The 26,245-nt window shown below is 43.8% G+C and overlaps 1 protein-coding gene across 1 annotated transcript in view; it reads right to left on the bottom strand.

Moving 5' to 3' along the window:
* Positions 1-23,024: 23,024 nt before the first annotated feature.
* The window catches only part of HSD17B2 (hydroxysteroid 17-beta dehydrogenase 2), a gene marked incomplete at its 3' end in the record, with an annotated part of 66,619 nt that continues 63,398 nt past the window's right edge, over positions 23,025-26,245 (bottom strand). Inside the window, exon 5 of the mRNA XM_081273733.1 lies at positions 23,025-23,368. Within this exon, the coding sequence (XP_081129859.1) occupies positions 23,025-23,368 (344 nt within the window). The remainder of the gene's footprint in view (positions 23,369-26,245) is intronic.

The following is a 26,245-nucleotide window of genomic DNA, read 5'->3' as shown; positions in this document are numbered from 1 at the left end:
AGGCTTTGCATACTTCACTGTTTTCCAAGGTAATGCTCTGTCTAAAGGCGTCAATTCACAAACTCAAAATCTTCAGTCGTTCAAGGCTCAGGAGTAATAGAGTAGAATGTCAGTGGTTTCCCCAGGAGACCAGTGATCAGAATCAGGACATTCTTAGTCTGGGCCGTACTGTTCCCTTCTGACTGAATCCTATATTCGACACCTCTGTGAGACAGAGATGCAAGGCCTCTGAGACTGGTTATTCCCAGAAACTACCTTCAGAGTTTGCCTTATCTGACGAGGTCAGGCTGGGGAAATGCCCAGGCAGAAAGATAAAAGTGACAAATGGCATCTTTTGGCTGCTTGTGGGAAAACACAAGAGAGGGAGAGGAAGAGCAGAAGAAACTGTTTTATTTTATATCAAAATTTAAAGAAAATCTTAGAGTAGCCTTTCTAGGAAGCAAAGCCTTTCAAAATAAGAAAATGCAAAGATGAAATCTAGAATATCGTCAGTAAAATTTGGTCCTGAGTGAGCCCTTAAGATGGTTTTCTGAGAGATCAGAAAAATGTAAGGGTGTGCCTCTCAGCTACTCCTTGCTCTATTAGAGTCCAACCATCTTAAGGCATTGTTGCCAAGTGTTGGGTAAATTTGCTACTTGGCAAGAAGTAACTGCAACACTAACTCCCAAATGTTTGCCATCTTAGGGAGATGATTGTGGGCTCATGTCTCCCTACCTACTGCATTTCTCTGACTGCTAGTGGGTTTGAGAAGCTTTTTGTGAATCCCCATTCTGTGAGGTGGATGACAAGGTTTGGAGGAAGGAAAACATTTCTCCAAATTAGCCAGGATAAATCAGCAATTTGAGATATACTACAGTGCAGATGTTAAAAGAAAGAATTTCCAAAGGGAAAATATCCCACAACACCAGGTTACTGGAGGGCTCACCCTTAGACTAGATAGTGGTAATGCTGTAGATAAATTGAGAACAATCACTCAATAGACGATGGCCACCATGCCCTTGATTCTGAGAAAGTTAGCTTCTGGATTTTTGGAAATTATAATCCAAAATGGCCAAATGTACAGGTGTGAGGTTGCTCTTGTCATCTCCAGTGAAAGTGGCAGAAGCAGCTAAGCACCTGCAGCAGGAATCCGACAGGAAACCAGTAGATCAGAACTCTCACTAAAAGCAAGTGAGGTTGCAGTCTTTCAGCCTCATATGAGGCTGGCACTTGAAGTGTTAGGGCTGGGGACACGAAGGCTTGAGAACACCCTCCAGCACCTATGGGTTGGCAGCCCATCATTTTCAAACCAGGATTTGGATATTTTCAATGTTTAAACCTGGAGTGATAGAGGAAAACTAAGAAGTCTCCCCAAGCTTCCTTTTCATAGATAAAGAGATTAAATAAACCAAGAGGGCCACAAAATAAATGCCAGCAATTTCAGCCATGGAAAGAAGTAATAATTATGAAGCTAAGAAAAGCTCTCCCTGAATATGAATTATGCATGTTGGAAGCTTATTGGTTTTAATACTCAAAGTGTTGGAATTAGTACTGTCTTCTTCCAAAAATTCTAATTTGGATTAAATCAACTCAGTATAAAAATTTGAATATACACTAACTCACTCTTCATTTCTTTGATGAAGAATAAATATTTTCATTGCTTAAAAAAAAAGCAGAAGGAAGAATCTTTCTTGCTGAATTTTCTGGAGAAAGGAGGCCAAGGGAGAGACTGGCTTCAAGTTGAAGGTCTTAGCAATGTCAGGAGCCCTGTAAAATGTTAGGGACAAATCTTCTCCTTAAGTCTCTTCTCTTTTGTGGATCTGCCAAACAAATAAAATAATTGTTGCTGTTTTTAGTCAGTGTGGAGTTACAATTTACATACAATAAGATACACCTTTCTTCCTCCTCCTTCCCCTCCTCCTCCTCCTTTTCTCCTCCTCCTTCTCCTTCTTCTTCTTATGCTCTTCCTCTTCCCCCTCCTCCTCCCCCTCTTCTTTTCCCTCCTCCTCCTCCTGATACTCCTTCTCTCTCTCCTTCTTCGAGCAGGGATCTCACTGTGTTGTTTGGTGAATTGGCAGACTCAAGTGATTCTCCTGCCCCAGTCTCCCAAGTAGCTGGTATCTGGGAACACAGGAATGTATCACAATACCTGGCTCAAGAAGGACCCATTTTCAGTCTGCTGGGCCCTATTTAAGTGCTTGATCCAAAGATCATAAGAAATGGCTTTTTCCAAAGTTGTGGAAGAGCACTTGGCCTGGACACAACCCAGTGGAAGTGCTTGAGACTTAACTTCTCAGAAAAGCCCCCAGCTAATGGCTGAACACAGCTGGTGTCGAAATGCCCATCACCACTCAAAGGAGAGTTTTGCATTATTTTGTAGAATTTCCAGGGCCCAGGCTACAAGTTCCCTTAGTACTGACCTGACTCATAAGGCAGCTTATTGGCTGCTTTCCCTTCTGACTCCAAGTTTGTCCTGCACCTCCAAAATAAACTGCTGGCACTTGAACCCTCATCTGAGGGTCTGCTTTTGAAGAACTGCAAATTAAGGGAGAAACTGATCCAGACATTTGAGCAATTGTTATTGATAATTTAAGGCTAGGCAGACATATAGATCAATAGATGAAAGCATGGATAGATACAGAATGAATGAATGGGTGGATGAAGATTGGATGGATGGATGGATGGGTGGATGGGTGGATGTATGTATGTATGGATGGATTGATAATGGATATATGAATGATTTTTAATGGTTTTATTTGTTAACGGACCTTTATTTATTTTTATTTATTTATATGTAGTACTGAGAATCGAACAGGTGCTTCACACACAAGGCAATCCCTCTGCCCCTGAGCCACAACCCCAGCCCCATGAATGATTATTGAATGGATGGATGGATGACTAGCTGGGTTATGAAGGGATGGATGAAGATTTGCTAGATGGCTAGGTGGATGGTGGATAGATAGTGGATAAGTGGTTATTATTGAATGGATGGATGGTGGATGGTACATGAAATTAAAAAAAAAGAATAATTGTAAAGAAGAAGCCTTGCAAACATTTTTATCTGGCAATTTCATATTGATTAAATTCACATTTTGTTACTTGCATGTTTAAACATTGTTTTATGGGGGGAGGGGAACAGTAGCACATACCTATAATCCCAGTGGGGTGGGAGGCTGAGGCAGGAAGATTTCAAGTTCAAGGCCAGCCTGAGCAACCTATGGAGAACCTAAGCAACTCATTGAGATCCTGTCTCAAAATAAAACATAAAAAGGGTTGTGGATGTGGCTCATTGGTTAAGCACCCTGGTTTAAATCTCCAGTACCCCAAATAAATAAGTATAAATAAAAATAAAAATTACTTTTAATTTCTTTCAAAGATTTTTGTTGTAGAAAATTTAAACCCTATAAAAAAGTAGACAGATTAGTTTCATAAATTTCCTTATACCCATTCTCTTTTTTAATATTTATTTTTTAGTTACAGTCAGACACAATACCTTTTGTTGGGTGCAGAGCAGGCTGAACTGTGTTGTCTGCAGGGCAGGCTGAACAGATGTTGGCTGCAAGATAGCCCACACACTCAAACCCCCCTCTATCTGGTCCTTTATCACCTGTTTGTGTCAAGTCTGGCTCAAGGCTGAGCACTCAACCCCGCTTGGGCCAACAAGGCAGCTTGCAGACCCAGAGGCCAGAGGCCCCATTAGATTCGGGCTATAAAAACTCCCTCCTGCCAGGCCCCCCTCTCTTGCTCTTTCTCTCTTGCGCTCTCTCTCTCTCTCTCTCTCTCTCTCTCTCTCTCTCTCTTGCTCTCTTTATCTTTCTTGCGCGCGCTCTCTGTCTCTCTCTTGCTCTTCATCTCTGTTCATCTCTTCTCTTCTCTTCTCTCTCTCTCTCTCTCTCTCTCTCTCTCTCTCTCTCTCTCTTTCCTTCCTTCTTTTCTCTTTGTTGCACTGCTGCAATAAAGATCTTTTGGTCACTCCGAGTGTTGTGGTCACTTTCCTTTCACCTTTATTTTATTTATTTATTTATTTTAATGTGGTGCTGAGGATTGAACCCAGGGCCTCGAATGTGCTAGGCAAGTGCTCTACAGCTGAGCCACGACTGCAGCCCTCCATATACCCATTCTCTAGGTTAAAAATTATCTACTCATAGCCATCTTATTTCCCATTGTCACTCTGGGTACCCACCCTTCTCTATATTATTCTGAATCAGAAGTCAGAAAATTCAATCTCAAAATGTCTTAGTATATATATGTCTAAAAGATAAAAGTTTTTTTTTTGAAGAGCAATCACAGTACTATTATCACATTTAAAGTAATTAATAATTCCTTCATGTCACACAATATCCCATTATAATTTACTTATTATTTAATAATGCTTTATTTTTTAAGTTTAAATTATAATTCCAAATAAAGTCTCTATATTGTGACTGGTAAATATTTCTTTTAGCACTCTTTTAATCTATAGGCTCCTGCTTCATCTCTTTTTCTTGCAAAGCATTTCTTGAATAATTACCTGTTGTATTTTAATTTAACCAAAATCTGGCCAAATCTAATGCAAATTATATTTTTGCTTCCTATGAGTCAAGCAATTTATAACCCTGGGGTTAAGCAAGCACCTTAACATGATTTCTTATTGTCTGCAGGCTAATGTTGGAGACTTTATTTATATTGTGGAAAGCATTCTCAGAATGTAAATGCTTGGAAGCTGTGGAAACAGACATAAGTATGTGAAAGTAACAACAAGGGTTCTAAGAAGCTGGACAAGGAAAGAGAGAGAGAAAGACAGCAGTAAATGCCAAGTTACTTCATAAATCGGGAAGTCTATCAGGTCACTTCTCTGCTTAAAATGTGTCTATGGGTTTCCATTACACCGTGAACTCACAACTCCTTGCTGGCCCTGTGTGACAGGGCCTGCCCTTGAAATCACATCCACAAGCTCCCTGCTTCCTCCCAAGGCCACAGTCACAGGCCTTCTCTCCAAGCCCCTGCTGCACCAGGACAGCACTGTTTTCTCTGTCTCAAACCACCCCTGATCATGGTAGAGGCCCAAACACATGCCCAATAACACCCATGTTTAAAAAACACAGCGCCTAATCAGAAAGCAACAGACAAAATGTTCCAGGGGCCAATGGGAACTTAGCCCCAGTAGAAAGCAGAAATCAAAATGCACGGCCCTTGTGAGGATCTGGATAAGTTAAATTCTTCAGGAACCAGACCTTAGAAATGGAACAGCTCCTGATTTGGGGTCATTTGGGTATAGAATTCTGGGCTGAATTTTGTTTTTAAAAATAGAGACAAACAAGAATTCCTCTTCACAGTCCCTCCCTGAAAGAAGTGTTAGAGAGTGGACTTGATAAAATAGAGTGTGTAAGACTAGAAACATTAGTAAGGACATAAAATGGCAAATACTGGTTCAAAAATATAAATACACATTGATTGCAAATTGTGTAATTACTTGGAAAATGTAATTATTCACTACTTGTAAGTAGTTTAATGACCTGGTTTTTAAATCATTCTAGGAAACAAGTTGCACGGAGAATGGGAGGGGAACATTTTGAGGAAAACCAAATTGCGCCAGGGTCTGCATATTATTTACCAGGAGACTAAAAATGTAAACTTATGTAGGTATTATTTTAAATATGTATACATTATGTGTACATGGTATATTTTTGAGAAAATACCAAAGGAATTGAAATAAAATATGTTAAGTTAAAAATAGGAAGTCAAAGAAAGCTCATCCAATAAAAGATAGAAATAAATCTGTGGTCCAAGTCTGTCGGACCACTTCCCTAGCATGCACACAGCCCCAGGCTCCATCCCCAACACACAGAGAGAAAAATAAATAAATAAGCAAAAAGCATATGGCCTTGGCATAGGGTAGAAATAGAAGAGTCCAGAGACAGACCCACATCTACATGGTCAGTGATTTCTTTACAAAGACATCACAGCAATTTCACAGGGACAAGACTTGGCAGCAAATGGTACAGGAGCAAAGGAACCTCCTTATGGGAGAAAGTGACCCTTGACCCCTATTCCCACCTGGGCGTGCGATGCACATATGTGAATATTTTTCAAAACTCATGGAGCCATATGCTTAAGGTTAAATAATTACTCAATTTTAAATCTTTTTTTAGAAATGGTTATATCTGATTCCTTCTCATTCTTTGTTCTCAGCCTAAATGATACTTCCTCAGAGGAAGGCCCCGTACCCTGTTCAGGGAGGTAAGATTTTAGGCCTCAGCTCTTTACCCATTTAACTTAGAGATCCAACACAATCTCTCCACTGAAGATATGGATCTTATAACATTGCTATCATACAAGCACAGAGACTTTTGAAAGTCTCCAATTCCATAGATTTCTACAGTCAAAGATTCTCTCCTTTATCAACTTTTTATTGAACTACAGTGCAAAACTGAAACTTATGCAAACCATACTCTGAGGCTCAATAAATTTTCAAACAGCAAACACACCTAGTAACCAACATCTATATTAGGGACAGAACATGACCCGCCTTCCAGAGGCCCCCTGGAGCCTGCTTTCAGTCTTGAGGCACACCCCCCACCAAAGTAACCACTGTGCCAGCTTCCAAGAGCATGCATCAGGCTTGACTATTTTCAAAGTTTAAATAAACGGAATTATACGTAATTTCATTTTTTGGCATCTAACTTCTTTCATTCAAAATTCCATTTGTGAGATTCAGCAGTGTTCTGCATTGTGTAGACGTAGCCGACTCCTTTGCATTGCTGCAGAGTATTCCATTGTATGAATACAGCACTGTTTATTCATTCCGCTATGGACTGACATTTCTGTTGTTTCCAGGTTGGGATTATCTCAAGCAGGACTGCTGTGAACACTTTCCAATGTCTTCAGGCACCCGTAAGTGTGCATTTTTGTTGAGCATATGCCTAAAAGAACTAATGGTTTATAAAATATGGGTATTTTCGGCTTTAGCAGATCCTCCCAGTAGTTTTTCAAAGTGGTTGTTATAAACTCAATTGTATTCCCCCCAAATCCATGTGCTAAAGTCCCCAGCCCTAGGACCTCTGAGTGGGATTGTATTTGGAGACAGTGTCTTTCAGGAGGTAAGTAAAGTTAGTAAGGTCATTAGTGTGGGCTCTCATCCAGTATGTCTTTTTAAGAAGAGGAAATGTGGACGCAGACACAGGGAGGACCACATGAGGAGACAGCCATCTAAAGGCCAAGGAGAGGGGAGTCAGAAGAAGTCAATCCTGCTGACACCTTGACGTGGGCTTCCAGCATCCAAAAGGGTGAGGAAATAAATGTCTGTTGTTTATCCCACCGGCCTGTGGTGCTTGTAGGTGCTTGACAGCCTGGATAACTAATGAGGTGATTGTGTCAAATTGTCCCATCAGTGACACACGGCCATTCAGGCTGCTGCACGCTCTCACCAACGTGGAATCACCTGCTTTATTCTTTCAGCTATACTGGTGTTCAGGCGGTAATTTCGTACTGTGTTGCAGTTTGCACTTTCCTGAGGACGGGGGAGTGGAGCAGTTTTACTATCCATGTGGATATGTGAAGGGCTGGGGCCCCTTTCTTCCTGGAATTTTATAGCTTCTGGACCTTCAGCAGCTTCAGCTTTCTGGATTCCACAGACTTCACCTTGACGGAGGCACAACATTCAACAGATTCTTCCTCCTCATCGCTCTGAACCTGCCTCCACCCACCACCCTCGAGCTTCTCTTGGCTTACTCACTGAATGCTGCCTGTTTCCTCCCACCACCTCCGTTGCTTTCCTCCACCCAGCCTCCCGGGGCTTCCCACCTCATCTTCCACTGGGGATGCTCCGCCAGCCTGCCTCAGGCAAGACGTCAAGGAGAGCAAGGCGGCCCTGCCTTCTGGGTGTTCCATCAGAGTCTGTGTGCTTGTTGGGCTCCTGCTACTCAGGATCCAGAACCATTTCTGGTTCCCCCAGAGCCAAAAGCCTCACCAGGGTGTGGAATGAAAGCTAAATGCCACCTTTTCTTCTTTACTTGCTGCTTCCACATTCCCCTGAGTTTGCCAGATGAATGACAGAAACTTCCTGGAGAGCACAAAGCTCAGCGAGGCCTACACACAGTTTGGTAAGTTGCACACTTCACAACACACCCTGCCAAGGCTAAGAGGTGCCCGCAATCCAGCCTGCCCTCCCTACCACTCCGTGCATTCTCAGAACTCTCTTTCACTGATTTGTAGACGGCATCATATGGGCTAGCTTCTACCCAGAAACAGCCTGGGGACGGCAGGAAGACACACTTGCTTTGCCTGATTTAGAAGCCCCGACAACACTCAGCAGCCTAGAGGGTTTCCTGTTGCCTTACAGGTTTCTCTGAGTAGGAGTGAAACCAGTCAGCCTAAAGACAGGACCAGTTTTCAGTGAGACCCATTAACTGTTCAGTGAGCTAAATGATGTGAAATTAGCCCCTGTCCTTGCCCAGTAAATTCCATTCACTCAGCTTTGGTTAGAGCTGCCCTGTCTCCCTGTTGGGCCTCTGCACCTGGCCTGTCCTCAGGTGTTTCAAAACCAATTACCAGATAAAATTGATTCCCGCAGCCTGTCACGTCAAACCAGAACACAGGCTCTTACAAGTGGTCCAGAGCCTGTGGACCCGGTACTGACTCTGCGGTTTGAAGCTGACTTATGATCAAGACAGAATGGAACTGCGTGTCCTCCACAGGTGTCAGACTGGGACTGCAGAAAGTCGAGCAGCAGCAGGCGTCTGAGTGAGGCACTTGCGCAGCCTGAAAATTCCCAGCAGTTATTCACGAAAGCCTGGCACCCCTCTTTCACCTCCTGGGCCAGTTGCCAAGGGTTTCATCTTCTATTGGCATCTTTTCAGAAGTACCAGCGGTGGTTGGCGTGGTGGACGGAATATATATATATATTTAAGAACTGGCCCTCCCTATCCTCGCCCTGGTGGGAAACAACTAAAACCAGCAACCCTGGTGATTAGGTATATAAAGCTCCCTGAGTCCTCAGCTTAATAGCACTGACCACAAGTTTCAAAGGATTGTATTAAACAGCTAGCTATTTGTTTATTTTCAACTTATTTCTCTTCCCCATTATAACGTCAACTCCGAGGACAGCAGAAACGCATCTTTCATGACCCCAGACATGCCCCCAGTGCCTAGCACAGCACCATGCCCCACACTGGGTCAGAGTTCAAAAAACATGGGCTGCATGGGAGAAGACTCTGGTAATGCAGTGGGTGAGAGCTGAAAGAGAAGACCTAAGGAGGGGGCTGAAGAAGATTCCCTCCTGCTTCAGGGCCAGGTGGGTGAAGGGAAAGCTAGGACCTGGCTTGACATTTGTGCCCCAGATCAGATCAGAGAAGGCAGAACCACCAGGAGTCCCAAAGTAGAGACATTTGAGCTCCAAATAGGGAGCATGGGATATATAATACATGGAATATGTGATGAAATTATGACATGCTTCTTGCCTTAGAGTCTACTTTGCCTGGTATTAGTATAACTATGTCATTTGTGTTAGTCAGTTTTCCATCACTGTAACAAATACCTGACATAATTACCTTATACAGAGAAAAGGTTTGTTTGGGCTCATGGTTTTGGAGGTTCTGGTCCATGACTGATTGCCCCTGTTGCTTTGAACCTGTGACAAGAGAGCACATCTTGGCAGAAATGGATGGCAGAGCAAAACCAATGACCTCTTGACCAGGAAGTAAGAAAGGCCCCCCGTAATCTCAAGGCTTCCGTCAAGGCCCGTGTCTAAGGGTTCCACCATCTCCTGATGGTGTCACACTGGGAACCATGCCTTTAACACCTAGATGGCTAGGAGATATTTAAGACCCAAACCATAGCAGCAACTTTTGACTAGTGTTTTCATGGTGAATTCTTTTAAAAATCATCTCACCTTTGATCTTGGACTGTTTCTCTGATTGGCACTCTTTGGTTTTCACATTAGCCCTGTGGGGTCTGAGGATAGTACAGTTGTCCCTCAGCATCAGTGAGGGATTGGTTCCAGGAACCCCCATGGCTACCAAAATCCAGAGACACTCAAGTCTTATTTAAAAGGGGGTGGTGTTTACATATTCCCTGCACAAGCTCTCTCATATGCTTTAAATCATCTCTCGATGGCTTGAAATACCTAATGCAGTGTACGCTTTATGAACAGTCATAGTATACTGTAAAGGAATAACGGCAAGGAAAAGGTCTGTACATGTCCAGTACAGAAGCAGTTTCTTCTCGGGTATTTTCTGTCTGTGTTGGTTGAATCCCTGTATGTGGAGCCTCAGATACTGGGGGCCACTGTCTTCCTACCATTCAGTGACTTCTGGGAGGGGGGGGCGTCTCCTTTGTTCTGCAGCTGCTGCCCCCTCCCCTACAGCTGCTTCATCACAGGCTATCTAAGTGGGCTGTCCCCCATCTCTCAACAAGATGGGGACAGCTCTCTCACCTATGAGACGCAGAAGTCCCAGGCCTCCAGGAGATAGAGATGGCTTACGGTGTTCTTGCTTCCATCATGAGAAGAAAACTACATTGTTTCCTTTTGTCATTCCATTGAGGACAAGAATGATGACCCTGAATTATTGTTCTTGTACCTTATTTGAAACACTAATGAACTATCTCTTCTCCAATTTTTCAAAGAAATATAAATGTCGAGTGTAATTTTCGAACAGGGGATTTTGACAATTTAAACACTCCATAGCTCTAAGGAAGAATGTTTCTAGAAGGGCATTTGCATACTGCTTGACTTTTCTCTCTTCCTGCAGATGGACAGGGTTTTATGGGAATGGGCACACAGGCCTCGACAATTTAGAATTTCTTAAATGAGGAAATTCTCCCACTTACGAAATTGATTACATGTAATTCCAGGTCTCCTGTTGCTTCTGGAAAAGAGACTTCCTGACAGCTGCCAATGGACTTCGGTGAAGCTAGGCCCATAGTCCGGGTCAAGTGGATACCCAGGAATGAATGATGATTTCCTCTCCTCTTGAGCCAATGTTCCTGTTCTCTGATTACCACAGACCCATTTGCTTTGTGGATCATACACCTCTATAAGGTCACTAGCAACACCCAATATCACTAGGATCAAAATGCCCCACCCCCTTCCGGTTTATCACCCATTTAGCACAGAACTCTATAATCAGAACAACCCATCAGCATGAGACGCAGTGTTCTGAAGCCACGTCTCTTGTCTTTGAAATCCTGACTTGGGAAGAGCAAGTGAACACCCATCTTTGATAGAAAAGACATGGCTTCCCTAGACCCCCTGCCTTCTCTCAATGAGAGCTAGTGTTTCTTCAGGTCTTTCCTCATGTCTAAGCAGCATCTTTAATTAAGCCACTGTAAGCATCAGCCAGTCATGGAGAAGGTCTAAGCCCACCCACTGTGGTCACTAAGGAATGGATGGCAAATCAATTTCCTCCCTGGCACCAGTTCTCATAGACTGTCAGTGGGTATGTGGAACACAACGCCGAGAAAGAGTCCAAGGCCATATCAAGGTTGGTAGAAGAGTGTCCTGGACACTTAGCAAATCCTATCCTGATTATCATTATGAAAAATCATCAAGAATTTGGAATGAAGACAAAAAAGATATTCTTGGTATTTTTGTGTGCTCTGACATTGTGTAAAAAAAGCCCGTGTAAGGACCACCAGGCTGAGAAAGTGACTAGTTTTGCCTATTGACTCAGCTCTGTAAAGGTAGATATTAATATGGAGAAAACTGACTGAATATAGATTATTTTTGTCCAGTTGGGGATGCAAATGATTTCTGATCACTAGAGAATATAGCCCCAATTACTCCATACCACCTTAACCAATTTTACATGTAATTTAGCAATCTGATTCTAGCATCCTTTTTCTTAAAGAATGCTGTATTTTTAAAATATTGCTTTAGTTGTTGATAGATCTTTATTTTATTTATTTATATGTGGTGCTGAGAATCAAACCCATGCCTCACACATACCAGGCAAGTGCACTACCACTGAGCCACAGCCATAGCCCAAGAGCACTGTATTTTATATGCCAATTTCTCATCTCCTCTCTGAAACCACTTTGCCATCTCACTGGTTCTCTCATTAACGAGGTAAATGAAACTGTGATGTGTGCTAATTTGGTATTTGTACAAGATTTTAACATTTTTCTGAAAATTATTCCCTGATATGATGGAAGGAGGCAGGTGAGGGCACAGAGGTAGTGAGTTTTTTTCTTCCGTGCCTGGGTCCATAGGAAGAGAGAATGTGTGGTCCCCAGGCTTGCATCCTGCAGCTCATCCCTGCAGCCAAGAGCCTCCCCCAGGTGGGGATATGCGTTTCAGCATGGTCTGCTTGGACCACTGGCTTGTTTAGTGATAAGAAGACCATGTTGCCTTTCAAAATCACAGAAAACTTTAGTGATCGGATGAAACCCCACCAAAAATATGTAAGGACATAATTTCCACCTCAAGCCCAACTCCAAGAAGTGAGCTAACATAAAACTTCACACGTTCCAAAGCCTGCTCCACATCTCAACATCTTTTCTAAGGCTCTCATGTCTGAGCTTCCCTCCCATCATTAATATAGCACCCCAAAATTAGCTGTATAGAATAATAATAACAGATGCCTGTCATGTTCCTACTATTTACCAGGTTCAGTTCTGAATAGTTAAGCTATTTAATATAACACTACAGCTGCTCCGTAAGCAAAGCACCATTCATGATCTTCCTCCCCACTGCACTGTCAGAGGTTCTGAGATATCCCCAAGATCTCATAGCTCAGCAATGCAACTGTAACTTGAACCCAGGAAACTGGCTCCAAAGAGAGCTCCTTCTAAATTTTTGAAGTGGAAACACAGCTTAAAAGTTCAATTCTAGTATACATTAGCTATGTGACTTGGGGAAAATTAACTTCATATGCCTGTTGTCTTACCTAAAAATGGAGCTGGTAATATCACCTACTTAGTGGAGTTGGTGTAAGCAATGAATGGGTAGCAGAATTCCTGGTACAGAGGAAGACATAAATGATTGTTAACTTAAAAAAAAAAAAGACTATAGAAATTTTTACCAAGAGCAGAAGATGTGAGCTTCCTTGTTTGTTCATAAAAGAAGAAAACGTGGCCCTGTAGATTTTGAGCAGGAGGTGGCGTGTGAGAACCAGTGTGTGTTCATGAAGGACTCCCCTGTGCCCTTGCAGGAGGAGGAGCATTCGTAAAATCAGTGACCAAAGTCCACTTGGATTCAGGTGCTCCTAAAGTCATGGCCGCAGATCCAGAGCCTCCAACCTCAGCCTAGAAAGGACACACTAAGGTGACCTCATCCTCCTCCAGAAAAGAGAGAAGAGCATGACCACTGTTACTACCACGTCCATCAAGCCCCTGTCAGATGCCAGGTGCTGGCTAAAGCCTTGGCATTGTCATCAGCCAGTCCTTGCGACAACATCACGAGATTATCATTACCACTGCCCTGTTTTTAGAGTAGAAAGAAACACTTTTTTAAATCCATGAGGTGCAGAGAAATTAGGCAGATTATTTAAGGTCACCTAGCGGTGGAGCAGCGGGCCCAAGATTGGAACCCAATTCTCTGTGTCTTTGTTCTTGCTGCTGTTGTGACAGTTGCCTTCCTAGTGTGACTGCTACTCTTTTAAAATGAAAAGATTTGAAAGAAGGCCAGCCATTGTCCTGCTGAGCTGCTCTTTAAGTCGTTTCTCTAGCTTAGCTTTCCACAGGTGGTCATTTCTTGCTGAAAACTAAAGCTGAAGGGAAGCTTCACCCCAACACACTGGTCCCTGGTCCCAGGAGGCACCAGCAGGGCAAGAAGAAGCAGAGTTACAACCTACCTCTGGCCCTCAGCCCAGCTTAATATACATATGCATATTTCTTGGCTTGGGTTCTGTAAGAATGATCCCTTCTATAAATTTTAACACTTTTATGGGTTTAGGAAAGGCAGATTAGCTTTCCTCCAAATTTGACCAAGCTGCAAATAAATTCATTTTTCTTTTTATATCATTTTTCTCTTACTCCAGATGAAGATAGATGACTGAATCCATCTTGTTGGGACCCCTGGAGCCAAGTCTCTGGCCAAGGACCCAGGTAACACTATAACAAGTTACCATAGACTGGGTGGCTTAAACAACAGAAACTTTTTTCCCAACGTCTAGAAGCCAGGAAGTCCAAGATCAGGGTGCCAGTGGATCTGCTGTCTGGTGAGGCCCCATGTCCTGCTCACAGGCACCTGCCTTTTCTCTGCATTCCCACATGGGAGAGAGAGAAAGGAGTGCTCCACTCTCTTTTCTTGCAAAGACTCCATCCTCTCCAGCCTATCTCTGAAGGGCTGGATACCAACACATGAATTTGGGGAGGACACATCCAGTCCCTAGACTGCACACTTCCAAGCCCCTTACCATACTGCTTTACTTCTCTGCCACCAACCATGAATGTTAGGAGCTGTGCCAACCAGGATTCAAAACACCTCACAAACACAACTCTGAGAATCAGGGGTGGGAGACAGCAGTCTTTGACCTTAAAGCGAGGTGGAGGGAGATCCCTAGAGTCTATCCAGTTCTGCACCCCCTGTCTAAGCCCCCCGAGGAAGTGCCCCCCCTATCACCCTGCTCCCCTCCATCTTCTCCAATCTACTTAGGTCAAACCTTAGTCTCTCTCTTATATGACACCCTCAGGCTTCTTTCTGGGGAGGCTTCTTGAGGACTGGGAGTTACAAAGCTGTTTCTCAGTGGAAACTAAAAAAAAGAGACAGGAATCCAGGGCCTGCCTGGGGCTCCATTCCACCAAGTGCCAGAGAGAAACAGACAGAGAGGGAGAAGGAGAGGGGGCGGGGAGGGAGGCAGGGTGCACTACTGGAACAGTAGCAAGAGGAACACACCTACCATACCTCTCATCACAGGTAGGGGCTTCTGGGAGGGTGTATCCTTCTTGGAGTCATTCACCCGAGGATCATAAAGGTGTGGGGCTGCCCGTTAGGAGTGGGACTTTGGAAACTATAGTGAGGGTGATGATGGTGATGATGATGGTGATGATTCTCAATCAGAATGTCAAGCTTGCAGGGAGAGGAACAGAAACTGAGTTCCAGCTCTCTTTTATCAAATTGGGAGCTATCTGAATGCATATGGGTAACATAGTCAAAGCCAGGCTGAAGGACCAGGCCTGAAAATTTGGATTTGCAGGACCACCTATTTCTAAAGAGCCAAGAATTGGGGGAGCACACCTGTCATTTTGGGAAGGTGCCACACCACCCTTGATGTCCTTGAGTCACCATTCCCTGCCTAGGAGGGTCAATGGCCAGAGTCTGAGACGCTGAAAATGTGGGAGAGGCAGGATTTCAACCCTGTGGCATCTATCCTTGGGGGAAGGGCTTTGCTTTCCACCAGGTCTCACTCCAATAGAAAGGTAAGCGGATGCTGGGCCACACCTCCCCTTCCAAATACAAGATCCAGCAGTAAATGGAAATGACGTGCCCTGACCCAGCCCTTTTACAAGTTTTCAGGTTTATTCTGCTATTTGTCATGGGTATTCAAGATGAAAATGCACATTTTGCTTTCATCAGTGAAATTGTCTTGCCCAAACATTTAAGTTTTTCCTGAAAACCATACCAAGTCAAAAGCACGAGAATGTTTAGGACATTGTTAGGGTTTGAATATGAAATGTCCCCCAGAATCTCCTGTTAGGGCAGACAGTGAAAGAATGAGATGATGAGAACTGTCATCATTGATCTATTTGATGCATTCACAATTTGAATGGACTACTAGCTCGTAACTGTAGACAGGTGGGGCATGGCTGGAGGAGGTGGGTCACGGGGGCATGCCCTGAGGGTTTATCTTTTATCCCTGGTTTGATCATGTGCCCCCTATGTCCTGTCTATCATGAGGTGAGCAGCTTTCCTCTGGCAAACCCTTCTGCCATGAACAAACAATTTAGAACATTTGCCATGCATTTGCTTATTGATTTTCCTGATTTACATTGTAGGCTTGGATTCTCACTTGAGTCATCTCTATATTTTGCAATAGAGTAAATAAGTTTTATGATGATCCAGGACAGGATAGCTTATCACACTAGACACAATGTACCTTACACTTTTATCCTGGCCAAGTGTGATTCTGATGATCTGTAATTTCCAGTGACCCACTAAAATCTTTGGTTTCCATTGTGGACTCAGCAAGATTTTTGTTTCACCTTGCTACAGAGGGACTGTGCTGTCAGACTTTGGGGATGAGGCTCCAGAATAAATGTTGTCAGAAAACTTGCTGTTCTATAGGGGAGGACTGATGAACAGCAGCGTCACTCACCCTTACCTCCTTCTCTTTTTTGGTCGCTAGTTTCATCTCTTTCTTTCTCCCTTAGGACACTGATGTCTTGCCCATTTTCTCTGTCGAGCCTTATCTTATTTCTCATTCTTCACTGGACTGTCCTGAAAGTATGTGTTTATCAGGTCTCAATTCTGTTACAAGATAAAAACCCTACTTGAAATGATTTAAAGGACATTTATTGGCTCGCACAACTTGGAAATCAATCCAAAGGGCACCTCTTCAGGTATGGCTACAGCAAGGAGCTCCAAATACATCACCACACCTTGCCTCTCCTTTGTCATTACACTGTGTTCTCTGTTCTGGCTTCATTCTCTACCGATTCCCCTCTTGGTGTGTCCTGGAAGATTTGATTTAATCTGTACAATGCAACTCAAAAGCTGAAAATGACATCCTTTCTTCCTTTCATCCAACCCTCCCCCCAAAATTCTTTGATTAGTCCTTCTTAGGTCTTGTGTCCACTCTTGAATTAATCACAGAAGCCAAAGATGTAGACTGATTGGCTGACATGAGTCAAATGCCCATCCCTGTGGTAGGAGGTAGGGTCCTTTGAAAGACAGTTTCACCAAATACCAGAAAGAAGGAATGCAGGACAGGCAAAAGAATAAGCAACATCACACTCCAAACATATTGAGATCCCTCTATCCACAGTCTTCAAAGTCGTCCTCCAATCCGTCCACCTTCCTTGTGCTCCCTGTGTCTTGGTGTAGAATTTTAAGTTGGGCATTGCACTAATCCTTTGTTTTGCTTTAGACAAGAGGCATCCCCCAAAAGCTCAGGTGTGAGATAATGCAAGAAAGGTTAGAGGTGAAATGATTGGAGTGTGAGAGCCTGAACCGAAGCAATGCATCAATCCACTTGAATGGATTAACTGGGTGGTAACTGTGGGCAGAATGTGGCTGGAGGAGGTGAGTCACTGAGAGCAGGTCTTTGGGTCGGGGGGTGGGGTGTTGTCCCTGGTGAGCAGAGTTGTTTCCTATTGCCCATGTCCTGAGCTGCTTTCTTCCACCATGTCCTGGAGGGGGATAATGGCCTACAAGACAAATCATACTAGAGCAAGGATCCAGAGATTCTAAGCCCCTGAGTGGAGCATTATGTGTAAGCTGGTCCAGTAACATTCAGTTGTATTGAAACATCCCCTAAAGTCGGTGTGTTAAAGGCTTGGTTCCCGGTTTGGTGCTATTGGGAGGTGACGGGGTACTTAAGAGGTGGGGTATAATGGGAGGTCTTCATATTATTGGGTGTGTGCCCTCAAAGGGAATTCTGGGACCTGGTTTCTTTGTCCTCTCTTTCACTTCTCTGCCATGAGGTGAGAGAGTTTGCTCCGACATGTTTCCACCAGAATTTGCTGCCTGAAAACAACAGGCCCACCTGAGCATGGGTTAGGCCTTCCAAGACTGTGAGCCACAGTAAACCTTTTCTCTTCATAAGCTGATCATCTCAGGCATGTGTTGCAACAACAGGAGTTCCACTGTCAGGCTGGGCAAGAGTTGTCTCCATCCTCTCAGCGCTTTTGGCATGGAATTCAATTCCTCATTCTCAGAACTAAAGCATCAGAATGGCTTTCCAGAACGTGACCTATCACCAGTATAAGGATGAAATGCAGTGTCCTACTGCAATAATACAATTAAGCTAACTTGTACACTTTTTAACCAGCTCCCGATATTGAAACCAACCATATTTTTGCTGTGTGCTTTTCCTATTCCTTCTTACTACCCTGATTCTGTTGTGAGAATGGCCCATTTCCCTGCCAACAGCATTGGGAAAAGCCAGAAAGGGAAGAGACAAAGAGGAGCAGGCAGGAGTTGCATGGATTCAAATACAAATCATCTTCATCCAATCCTTGCCCAGGACAGAAGAGCTGGGTGGGGGTCATTTTTGCTAGTAGTCCTGTTGTTATGTCACCTTTTCATCTTCCAAGACTGTGACAATGTACTGGGGGCTCCCCACTGCTTTTAGCTGTTACTAGTCTCTCACTGTAAAACCAAGGACCTCAATTGCTGCCTGGACATGGTCAAGGCATGAAGCTTTTTCTATGTAACACCTCTTCTGTTTTCTGAGAAACTGTTTGTGCTATTCTAGAAATAAAATATAATTGAAACTTTGTTAAAACTTTCAGGTAACTTAGTCCCTTCTGGTTTAAAACAAGGTCCTCCAGATTAAATGGGGTTGATTCAGGATTCTTTCCACTTCTCTTTTTCCAATTCTTCTCTCCAGGATCTAGGTGTCTAGCCTGCTGTACTTTATTTGTCTCATCCTCCAGTTGAGATTTCACCTCTTACTTTAGCCCCAGCTCAGCGCTGCCCACCCAGTGGCCTCTGTGACAGCCTCCCCCTACTACCCCACAGGTATCCTGATTCTTAATGCCAAGCTCTCTTCCTTACTGTCTTTAGGAATCAGCAACTTTTCCAGACCCCTCCGTTCCCACTCAGTCAAGGGGGTTATAATGGGTGCTATGGTCTGAATGTTTGCATCCCCACAAATATGTATGTTGAAATCCTCAAAGTGGGATTGGAGGATGAAGAGGTAGGGCCCATGGCAGGTGGTCAAGTCAGCCCTACAAAGGTGGCATTGACACCTTTATCCCAGAGGCCTGACAGAGCTTAATCATCCCTTCCTTTGCAAGGACACATAAAAGGTGCTATCTATGAGGAATGGACTCTCATCACACCAAATCTGCTAGCCTTGATATTAGCCTTCACAGCCACCAGAACCCAGGAAAATGAATTTCTAGGGCTAGAAGCCATCTCGTCTACAGCATTTCATCACAACAGCTAAACAGACTAAGACACCTGGGACGCAGGGAGAGGTCATCAGTCTCTCTCTGGCTAAACAGGCCACTCTGTGGTCTACTGTCCTGAGAGGAGACATGGAAGCTATCCTGCAGGGGATCAGACAGGAGCTTCTCTGATCCGGGACTCTCAGACCTGCCTGGATCTCTGTTCAGAACTTTCTCCCTGTGCTTCAGAGAGTTTTCAAGGTCTGGGAAGCTGCAGAACAGAAACAGGCCCCACTCATGGCCCAGCTCTCTGGATATCTTTAGCTCTCTCTCTACTTCTTCCAAGAACTTTCCTCTGTAGCCTGATCACATATCCAGCAAACTACTACCCTGTGGCTTAGAGTCATGTCTCTAACTGTGGGTGAGCGTCACCTGGAGGGCTCCTTGTAGCACAAGCTGCTGGCCTACTACCAGAGCTCCTGGTTCATTAGGTGTAGAACAAGGATCCTTCACCAACATCACGGCTTGCTGATACCCAGTCCCACAAACATGCTACCTTGTCTGACAAAAGAGGCTTTGCAGATATGGCTAAGAATTTTTTTGTTCCCTGAATTAAGAATCTTGATATGAGACGACCCAGGATTATCTGGGTGGGTCCAGAGTAACCAGAAGAGTTCTTATAAAAGGGAAGCAGGAGGATCAGCATTAAGAGTGTGATAATGAAAACAGAGGCCAGAGCAATGCAGCCACAAGCACAGGCTTGCAGGACTTCGGAAGCTGGAAATGGCAACAAATGGATTCCCCATAGAACCTCCAGAAGGGACACAGCTTTGCTGACCACTTAATTTTGCCTTCAGAAATATAAGGGAGCATATTTATGTTGGGTTAAGATACTAGATGTTAAAAAAAAAAGATGCTAGGTGTTGTAGCAGCCACAGCAACCTCATACCAGACTAGGGTGGCTCCAGACAATCTGCATCTCTAACAGGCTCTGAGGTCAAGAGGATGCTTCAGGTCCAAGGACCACACTTTGAGAGCCACTGGCTTTTGGTAAAATACACAATCTTCAGTTTTTTCCTAAACTTTGGACTGCAAGTTAAACATATCTTTTGCTCTCTCAACAGCACCTGAATCATGCAACTAGCAGCTTTGGCTTTGACAACACATATCTCCAGAAAGTGCCTGTTATGGTAACTGACACATCTTGATTTTTTTTCACCTGTTCTGCTTGGAAGCAATGATGGAGAACACTGGACAATCAACATGGCCAGCCATTAAGATGTACTGTTCATGTTTCAAAAAAATATTTGTTTTACCATTTTGTCATTATTTTCAGAGTGTTGTCATTTAATCTCCTTTCAGAAGATCTGTATGAAAAATAAAAAAGGGCCTCCATGTTCTAGACATGAAACAGGACAAAGGGAGGTTTGCAGTGAACAAGGTGTCCTGGTGCTCTCTGGGGAGCCTCTGCTTACAGCTTGCCCCTTTGCCACATCCAGCTGAACTTGGTCACACCTCTATCATTATCTGATATTGCACCCTTCAATCAGCCAGGTTCCTCTGGGTAATCATTCTGGCTTTTCCAGACTGGGATACTCAAGAGGGCTAAACCAGTCATCTTCTTGCCTTGGGTCTGCAAAGAGGGCTCTGGGTCCCTGCTTGAGAAGAGACTCCATCCAATTATAACCAGAGCTTATGGTAGAAGAAGGAAGAGAAGGCACACAGAACCCTGTTGATTTGCAACGAATGCAGCACCTTGGAGGCAGTAGTTATGGAATATCAATGCACAGTGAGAAAGATGTTGGGCCTCACCCCTGCCATTTCCTCTCCCTCTTCCTTTGCCCCCTCTTTCTCTGTCTCTCTCCTCCTCCTCTCTCAGCAGGCAGTGGAGCTCCTCCTGGGTATGAATTTCGGCTTACTGTTCACTAGCTGTGTGACAATGAACTTCCCTGGTCTTTCATAGCCCTACCTATCAAATAGGGGTCAAGACCCCTTCCTCAGTTCTGGAACGAGACCTGGAGGATAGAGCACAAGCATGCCTCATTTTATTGAGCTCTCCATCACTGCACTTCACGGAAATGGCATTTTTAGGAATTGAAGGTTAGTGGCCACCCCGTGTCAATCAAATCTATGGGTTGTGCTCACTTTGTGTCTCTCCATCACATTGTGGAAATTCTAGCAATATTTCAAACTTTTTTTTATCACTATCATATCTTGTTATGATCTGTGATATTTGATGTTGCCATTGTCATCGGTTTGGGGCACCACGGGCCGTGCCCACACACAGCGAACTGACAAATGTCGCCTGAGCTCTGACTGCTCTACTGGCTGGCTATTTCCCACATCTCCTTTCCTCGGGCCTCCCTACTCCTCGACACACAGCAACATGGAAATGAGACCGAGCAACAGCCTATGATGACTTCTCAGTGTCAAAGTGAGAGGAAGAGTCCCAGGTCACTCCCTTTAAATCAAAAGCTAGGAATGGTTAAGCTCAGCAAGAAGGCACGGGGAAAGCTGAGGCAGGCCGGAAGCCAGGCCTCTTGTGTCAAGTTGTGATGCAATAGAAAAGTGCTTGAAGGAAGTGAAAGGTGCCACATGACTGATAAGAAAGCAGAAAGGCCTGCTGCTAGGCTAGAGAAAGTTTTAGCGGCCTGGACAGAGGGTAGCACCAGCCACAGTGCTCCCTTAAGCCAGAGCCTAAGCCAGAGCCAGCTCTCTCATTCCAGGAAGGTGGAGGGAGGTGAGGGAGCTGCAGGAAAGGCTGGAGCTAACAGAGGTGGGCTCCTGGGGTTTAAGGGAAGAGGCCGTCTCCACAGCTGCACTCTGTACTCAGTGTGGACGAAACAGCTTTCCCTTGGAAGAAGATGCCATCTAGGACTTACACAGCTAAAGGGAGAAGCTTCAGAGGACAGCCTGACTCTCTTGTTAGGGCTAATGTAGCTGGTGATCTTAAGTTGAAGCCACTGTTCATTTACCCTCCCAGAACCCCTATGCCCTTTAAGCACGTTACTAAACCAACTGTGCCCATGCTCTGTAAATGGAATAACAAAGTCGAGGACACATGTATTCACAATGTGGTTTACTGGGAAATTTTTATGTCTGCTGTTGAGAACTACTGCTCAGGGGGAAAAAAAGGGTTCATTTCAAAATGTCACCAGGTGACAGTGCACCTGGCCACCCAAGGGCTGGAGTGGACATGTACAAAGACATTAATGTTGATTTCCTGCTGGTGGATGCAGCATTCATTCTGCAGCTCACGGATCAAGGAGTAATTTTAATGTTCAAGCCATATTATTTAAGAAATACATTTTGTAAGGCTGTGGCTGCCATGGATAGTGATTCTTCTAAAGGACTTGGATAAACCTCCTGGAAAAGATTCACCATTGAAGGTGACATTAAGGACATTCTTGGTTCATAGGAGGAGGTCAAAATATCAACATGAACAGGAGTTTGGAAGAAGTTGCTGCCAATGCCCATGGATGACTTCGAACAGTTCAAGAATTCAGTGGCAGAAGAAACTGCAGATGTGAAAAATAGAGAACTAAGATTAGAAAAAGCCTGAAGAGGTGACAGAATTGCCACCATCTCACTGTCTTAAGAAACTGCCACCAGCATCCCAACTTCCAGCAGTCACCACCCTGATCAGGCAGTAGCCAGCAACGTGGAGGCAAGACCATCCAAGGCCAGAAAGGACTGTGACTTGCCCAAGGCTCAGGTGATTGGTAATTTTTTTTTAAGCCATAAATATTTCTAACTAAGGTAAGTACTTTTTATACATCAAGCTCTTGCACACATAATAAACTGAGTATGGGGCAAACACAACTTTGACATCCACTGGGAAACCAAAACCCTCGTGTGACTTGCTTTATTACTGCATTCATTTTACTGAGTGTCTGAAACCCATCCGCAGTTATCTCCGAGGTAGCCTGTATCTGAAAGGATCCAGGGCGTACCAGGTGTTGTCCGCGGGGTTGTTTCTCGCCAACTCCAAGCCCACCAACACACTTGGAGGGCATGGAAAGCAGGAAATAGCTTTATTGGGAAGCGCCCAGTTTTGCTTTCTTTCTGCCCTTGTTTTACTTAGGCGTGCTTAGAGCTCTGGGCATGCCCTTTCTTTTGATAGTTTGTATTTTCTCAAAATAATCAAGGAAGCTGGTAGGGAAAAAGAAAGCAATATTGAGAAACAGGGAAGTCAGTTTCCCCGGTGCATAAAAGGCAGAGGGGCTTCTGGCGGAGACAGCGTGCTCCACGTCGCGGATCACCGGGGTGATGTCCGAGTTGGAGTACATTCCTGCCGCACGGAGGAAATCCTTCTGCCGGAGGATGTAGTCCCGGCCGTAGTCCTCCTGCAGCTCTGGGGGCAGGTGGTCCAGGATAACCTTCTCTTTCTGGCTCCAGCTCTCACTTGTGCCCGCTATATCTGGGACACAAGAAGAAAGGGAGGGTCAGGGGCCAGGACCTGGCTGAGCCGGGGAAGCAGCTGCGTGTAGAATTGGCCTCTGTCGGGAAGGACGGGAGGACCCACATGCACAAAAGCCTTTCCCAATAGTGCTTCCTAAGGGCGTTCCTTGTTGTTGCTGTTGAATGTATATATTTTAGTCGTAGTGAACTCAATGTCTGTATTTTATTTTTATGTGGTGCTCAGGAGCCAGCCCAGCGCCTCACGCGTGCTAGGCGAGCGCTCTGTCCCTGAGCCTCAACCTCAGCGGCTCTGGTTGGCTTTCAACCAACATACAGAGCACTCGGGATTGGGTTTTTGCAAACCTGATAATCCACAGAATCAGCGACCAGACCAAGAGTAGAACAGGACCCGAGGTCTGTCCTTCTGTCCTTGGTCCCTTCCCAGCGGCTACTGTCCCCACGGACAGGCAGGTTCATTTTGCCTGGGTTTGAACCCTGTATAAATGCAGTCCAGTAGACGGCCACAAGGATGTGTGTCGTTTCTACTTGACGCTCTTACAAAAAACGGCTGACACGAACATTCCAGCACATGTCTTTGGTGACTACTACATATAATATGTCTACAAGATAACATATATTACATATAACCTATTTTATCACCTATGTAGTATACATATATAATTTGTTAAATACAGAAGTAACACCTATCTCTAGTTAAAAATATACAACTTAAAATATCATATCTATGTAATTTTTTTAAATGCAGATTAAATTTAATGTTAATATAACTTAAATGTGGATTTAAGTTTTAACATAAATTACATATGATTAAGTATAAATGTATTTTTAATATAGAGACAATGACAGCTTGTTATATAAAAATTAAATAATATATATTTACTCTAAAATATAACAGCAATGCCTGCTTATTTTATAATAAGGTGACTAACAGGAAGAGGTCTATATTTTTAAATTGAAAGAAAGACCTGAACTCAGACACTGCACCTGGGGGGGATCTGGTTGCTGCTCCTCCATCACATGGTGTGCCAAATACCCGCTCTGGGGCATAGTACTCCTAGCTCCCTCACCTGGAGAATTATGTCAATCAAAACTATGCCTTATATATTTTATAAAAAATATAAGATGGGAGTTCAAAGGCACCCAACAGGAAGAAATGATAACTATTTAAGAAGTCAGAAATGCTAATTACCCTGATTTGCTCATTACACATCATATACACATATTATATTATCACACTGTACCCCACAAATATGCACAATTGTTATATGCTTATTAAAAAATAAAACATATATAGAAAAGGTGGAAGTACAAATTGGAACAACATTGTAGGAAACAATTTGCCCCATCAAACTGAACCTAAAGTTTTGATCTAGCAGTTGTGAACACTCCTGGGCATATATCACAGGAGAATTCATGTATACCAAAGCCCCAGTTTATGTACCAGAAAGTCCAGAGATGCATTGTCCACAATCTAGAACTGACCCAAATATCTCATCAACAATAGAAAATTTGTTGTGGCATAATCACAGAATATGCACTGAAAACAAATGAGCCACAGCTACACCCCACATAGATGAGGTGTAAAATCACAGTATTGAGTGACAGAAGGATATATGCATATTCATTCTATTCAAAGCTCAAAAACTAGTAAACCAAACTCTGTTGTTTGAGGGTACCTGGGTGGATGTTAATTCTGTAAAGAAAAGCAAACAAATAACCATTAAAAGGTGCAAGAGAGTGGTTACCTCCTGGGTAACCACTTCTGGGTGCTAATGGTCTTTTATTTTTTTTTTATCTTAGCATTAAGTGCATGAATGTTCATAATAACTGATTAAACTATACATGTTTGTCTGCTTTTTTCCTATATATGAGATATATTTCCCCATTTAAACAATAAGATCAGCTACACCAGGAATACATAGTGGGTGAGAAGTGGGTAGCCCATGCCTGATAAGAGCAGATCCCTAGAAATATTAGGTATAATTGTTTTGCTGAATCCCCGAAAGTACAATTTAACTGCAGGGCTGTTTTCTGGTCCAAATGGAGTCTTACATCTGTGTGCTAGAATTTTTCCTGGGATTATGCACCAAACTTTAAATCGTCCTGCCAGGTGGCAAGACCCAGTCTATCATCTCCCTCCTCCACTAGCTCCAGCTGGCTTCCCTCTCTCTGTAATACCCTTTCCCTCCCAGGCCCATTGTCTGGAACACCTAGTTTCATCATTGACCAACTCCCATTCTCCACCAACTCCCCTCAATTCTCCTCCCTCCCATGGAGTCCCCAAGTTGCAAACCCCTCCCAATGCTTCATCTTCTTTCCACGTCTACCAGCTGCTCCTTCCTCTCAACCTAGATGGCCAATGTCCTTTTCTCTCCACTCTTCCTAGAACAGCCCTCTGGGTGTCTTGAGCAACCCCCATAAGCTGTGAAGTTCCCAGCTGCTAAGTGCTTCAAGCCAAAAGTTCAGTCTTTCTTTTCAGAATTTATCTTTGGGCTAATATTCAAAGCTTTAGGGCTTATTCTTGTTGTGTTAGTAGAGCCTCCTAATATTTAGTCTTTAGTTATAGAAACATTGTACATCTTCACTGAAATTACCAATTAAAATTTTGATGACCCAAAAAAGGACTGGGCCTTGAGGTGGTCTGTCTCTGCTCAGAGTTCAGAAGTTCCAGGAGGAGAGAGGTGAGAATGAAAATCTCCAGGAGTCAGGGGAGGCGGATCATTTTCTTTAGGAGGAGAATAACTGTTTTCCAAACACAAAGAAGTGGGAGGAATGAAACCATTTTAGCCAATGAGAATGGGGATTAATAAATGTTACCAACATATCCACTCAGACTTCTATGGGAAAATAAGTTCTAAATCTAAATCAACAAACC

The sequence above is a fragment of the Spermophilus citellus genome, assembly GCF_964194105.1.
Source record: "Spermophilus citellus genome assembly, chromosome: 18".
In the NCBI taxonomy this organism is placed as follows: Eukaryota; Metazoa; Chordata; class Mammalia; order Rodentia; family Sciuridae; genus Spermophilus; species Spermophilus citellus.
The sequence above is the reverse complement of the archived record's forward strand: the minus strand, read 5'-3'. Positions and strand labels throughout refer to the sequence as shown.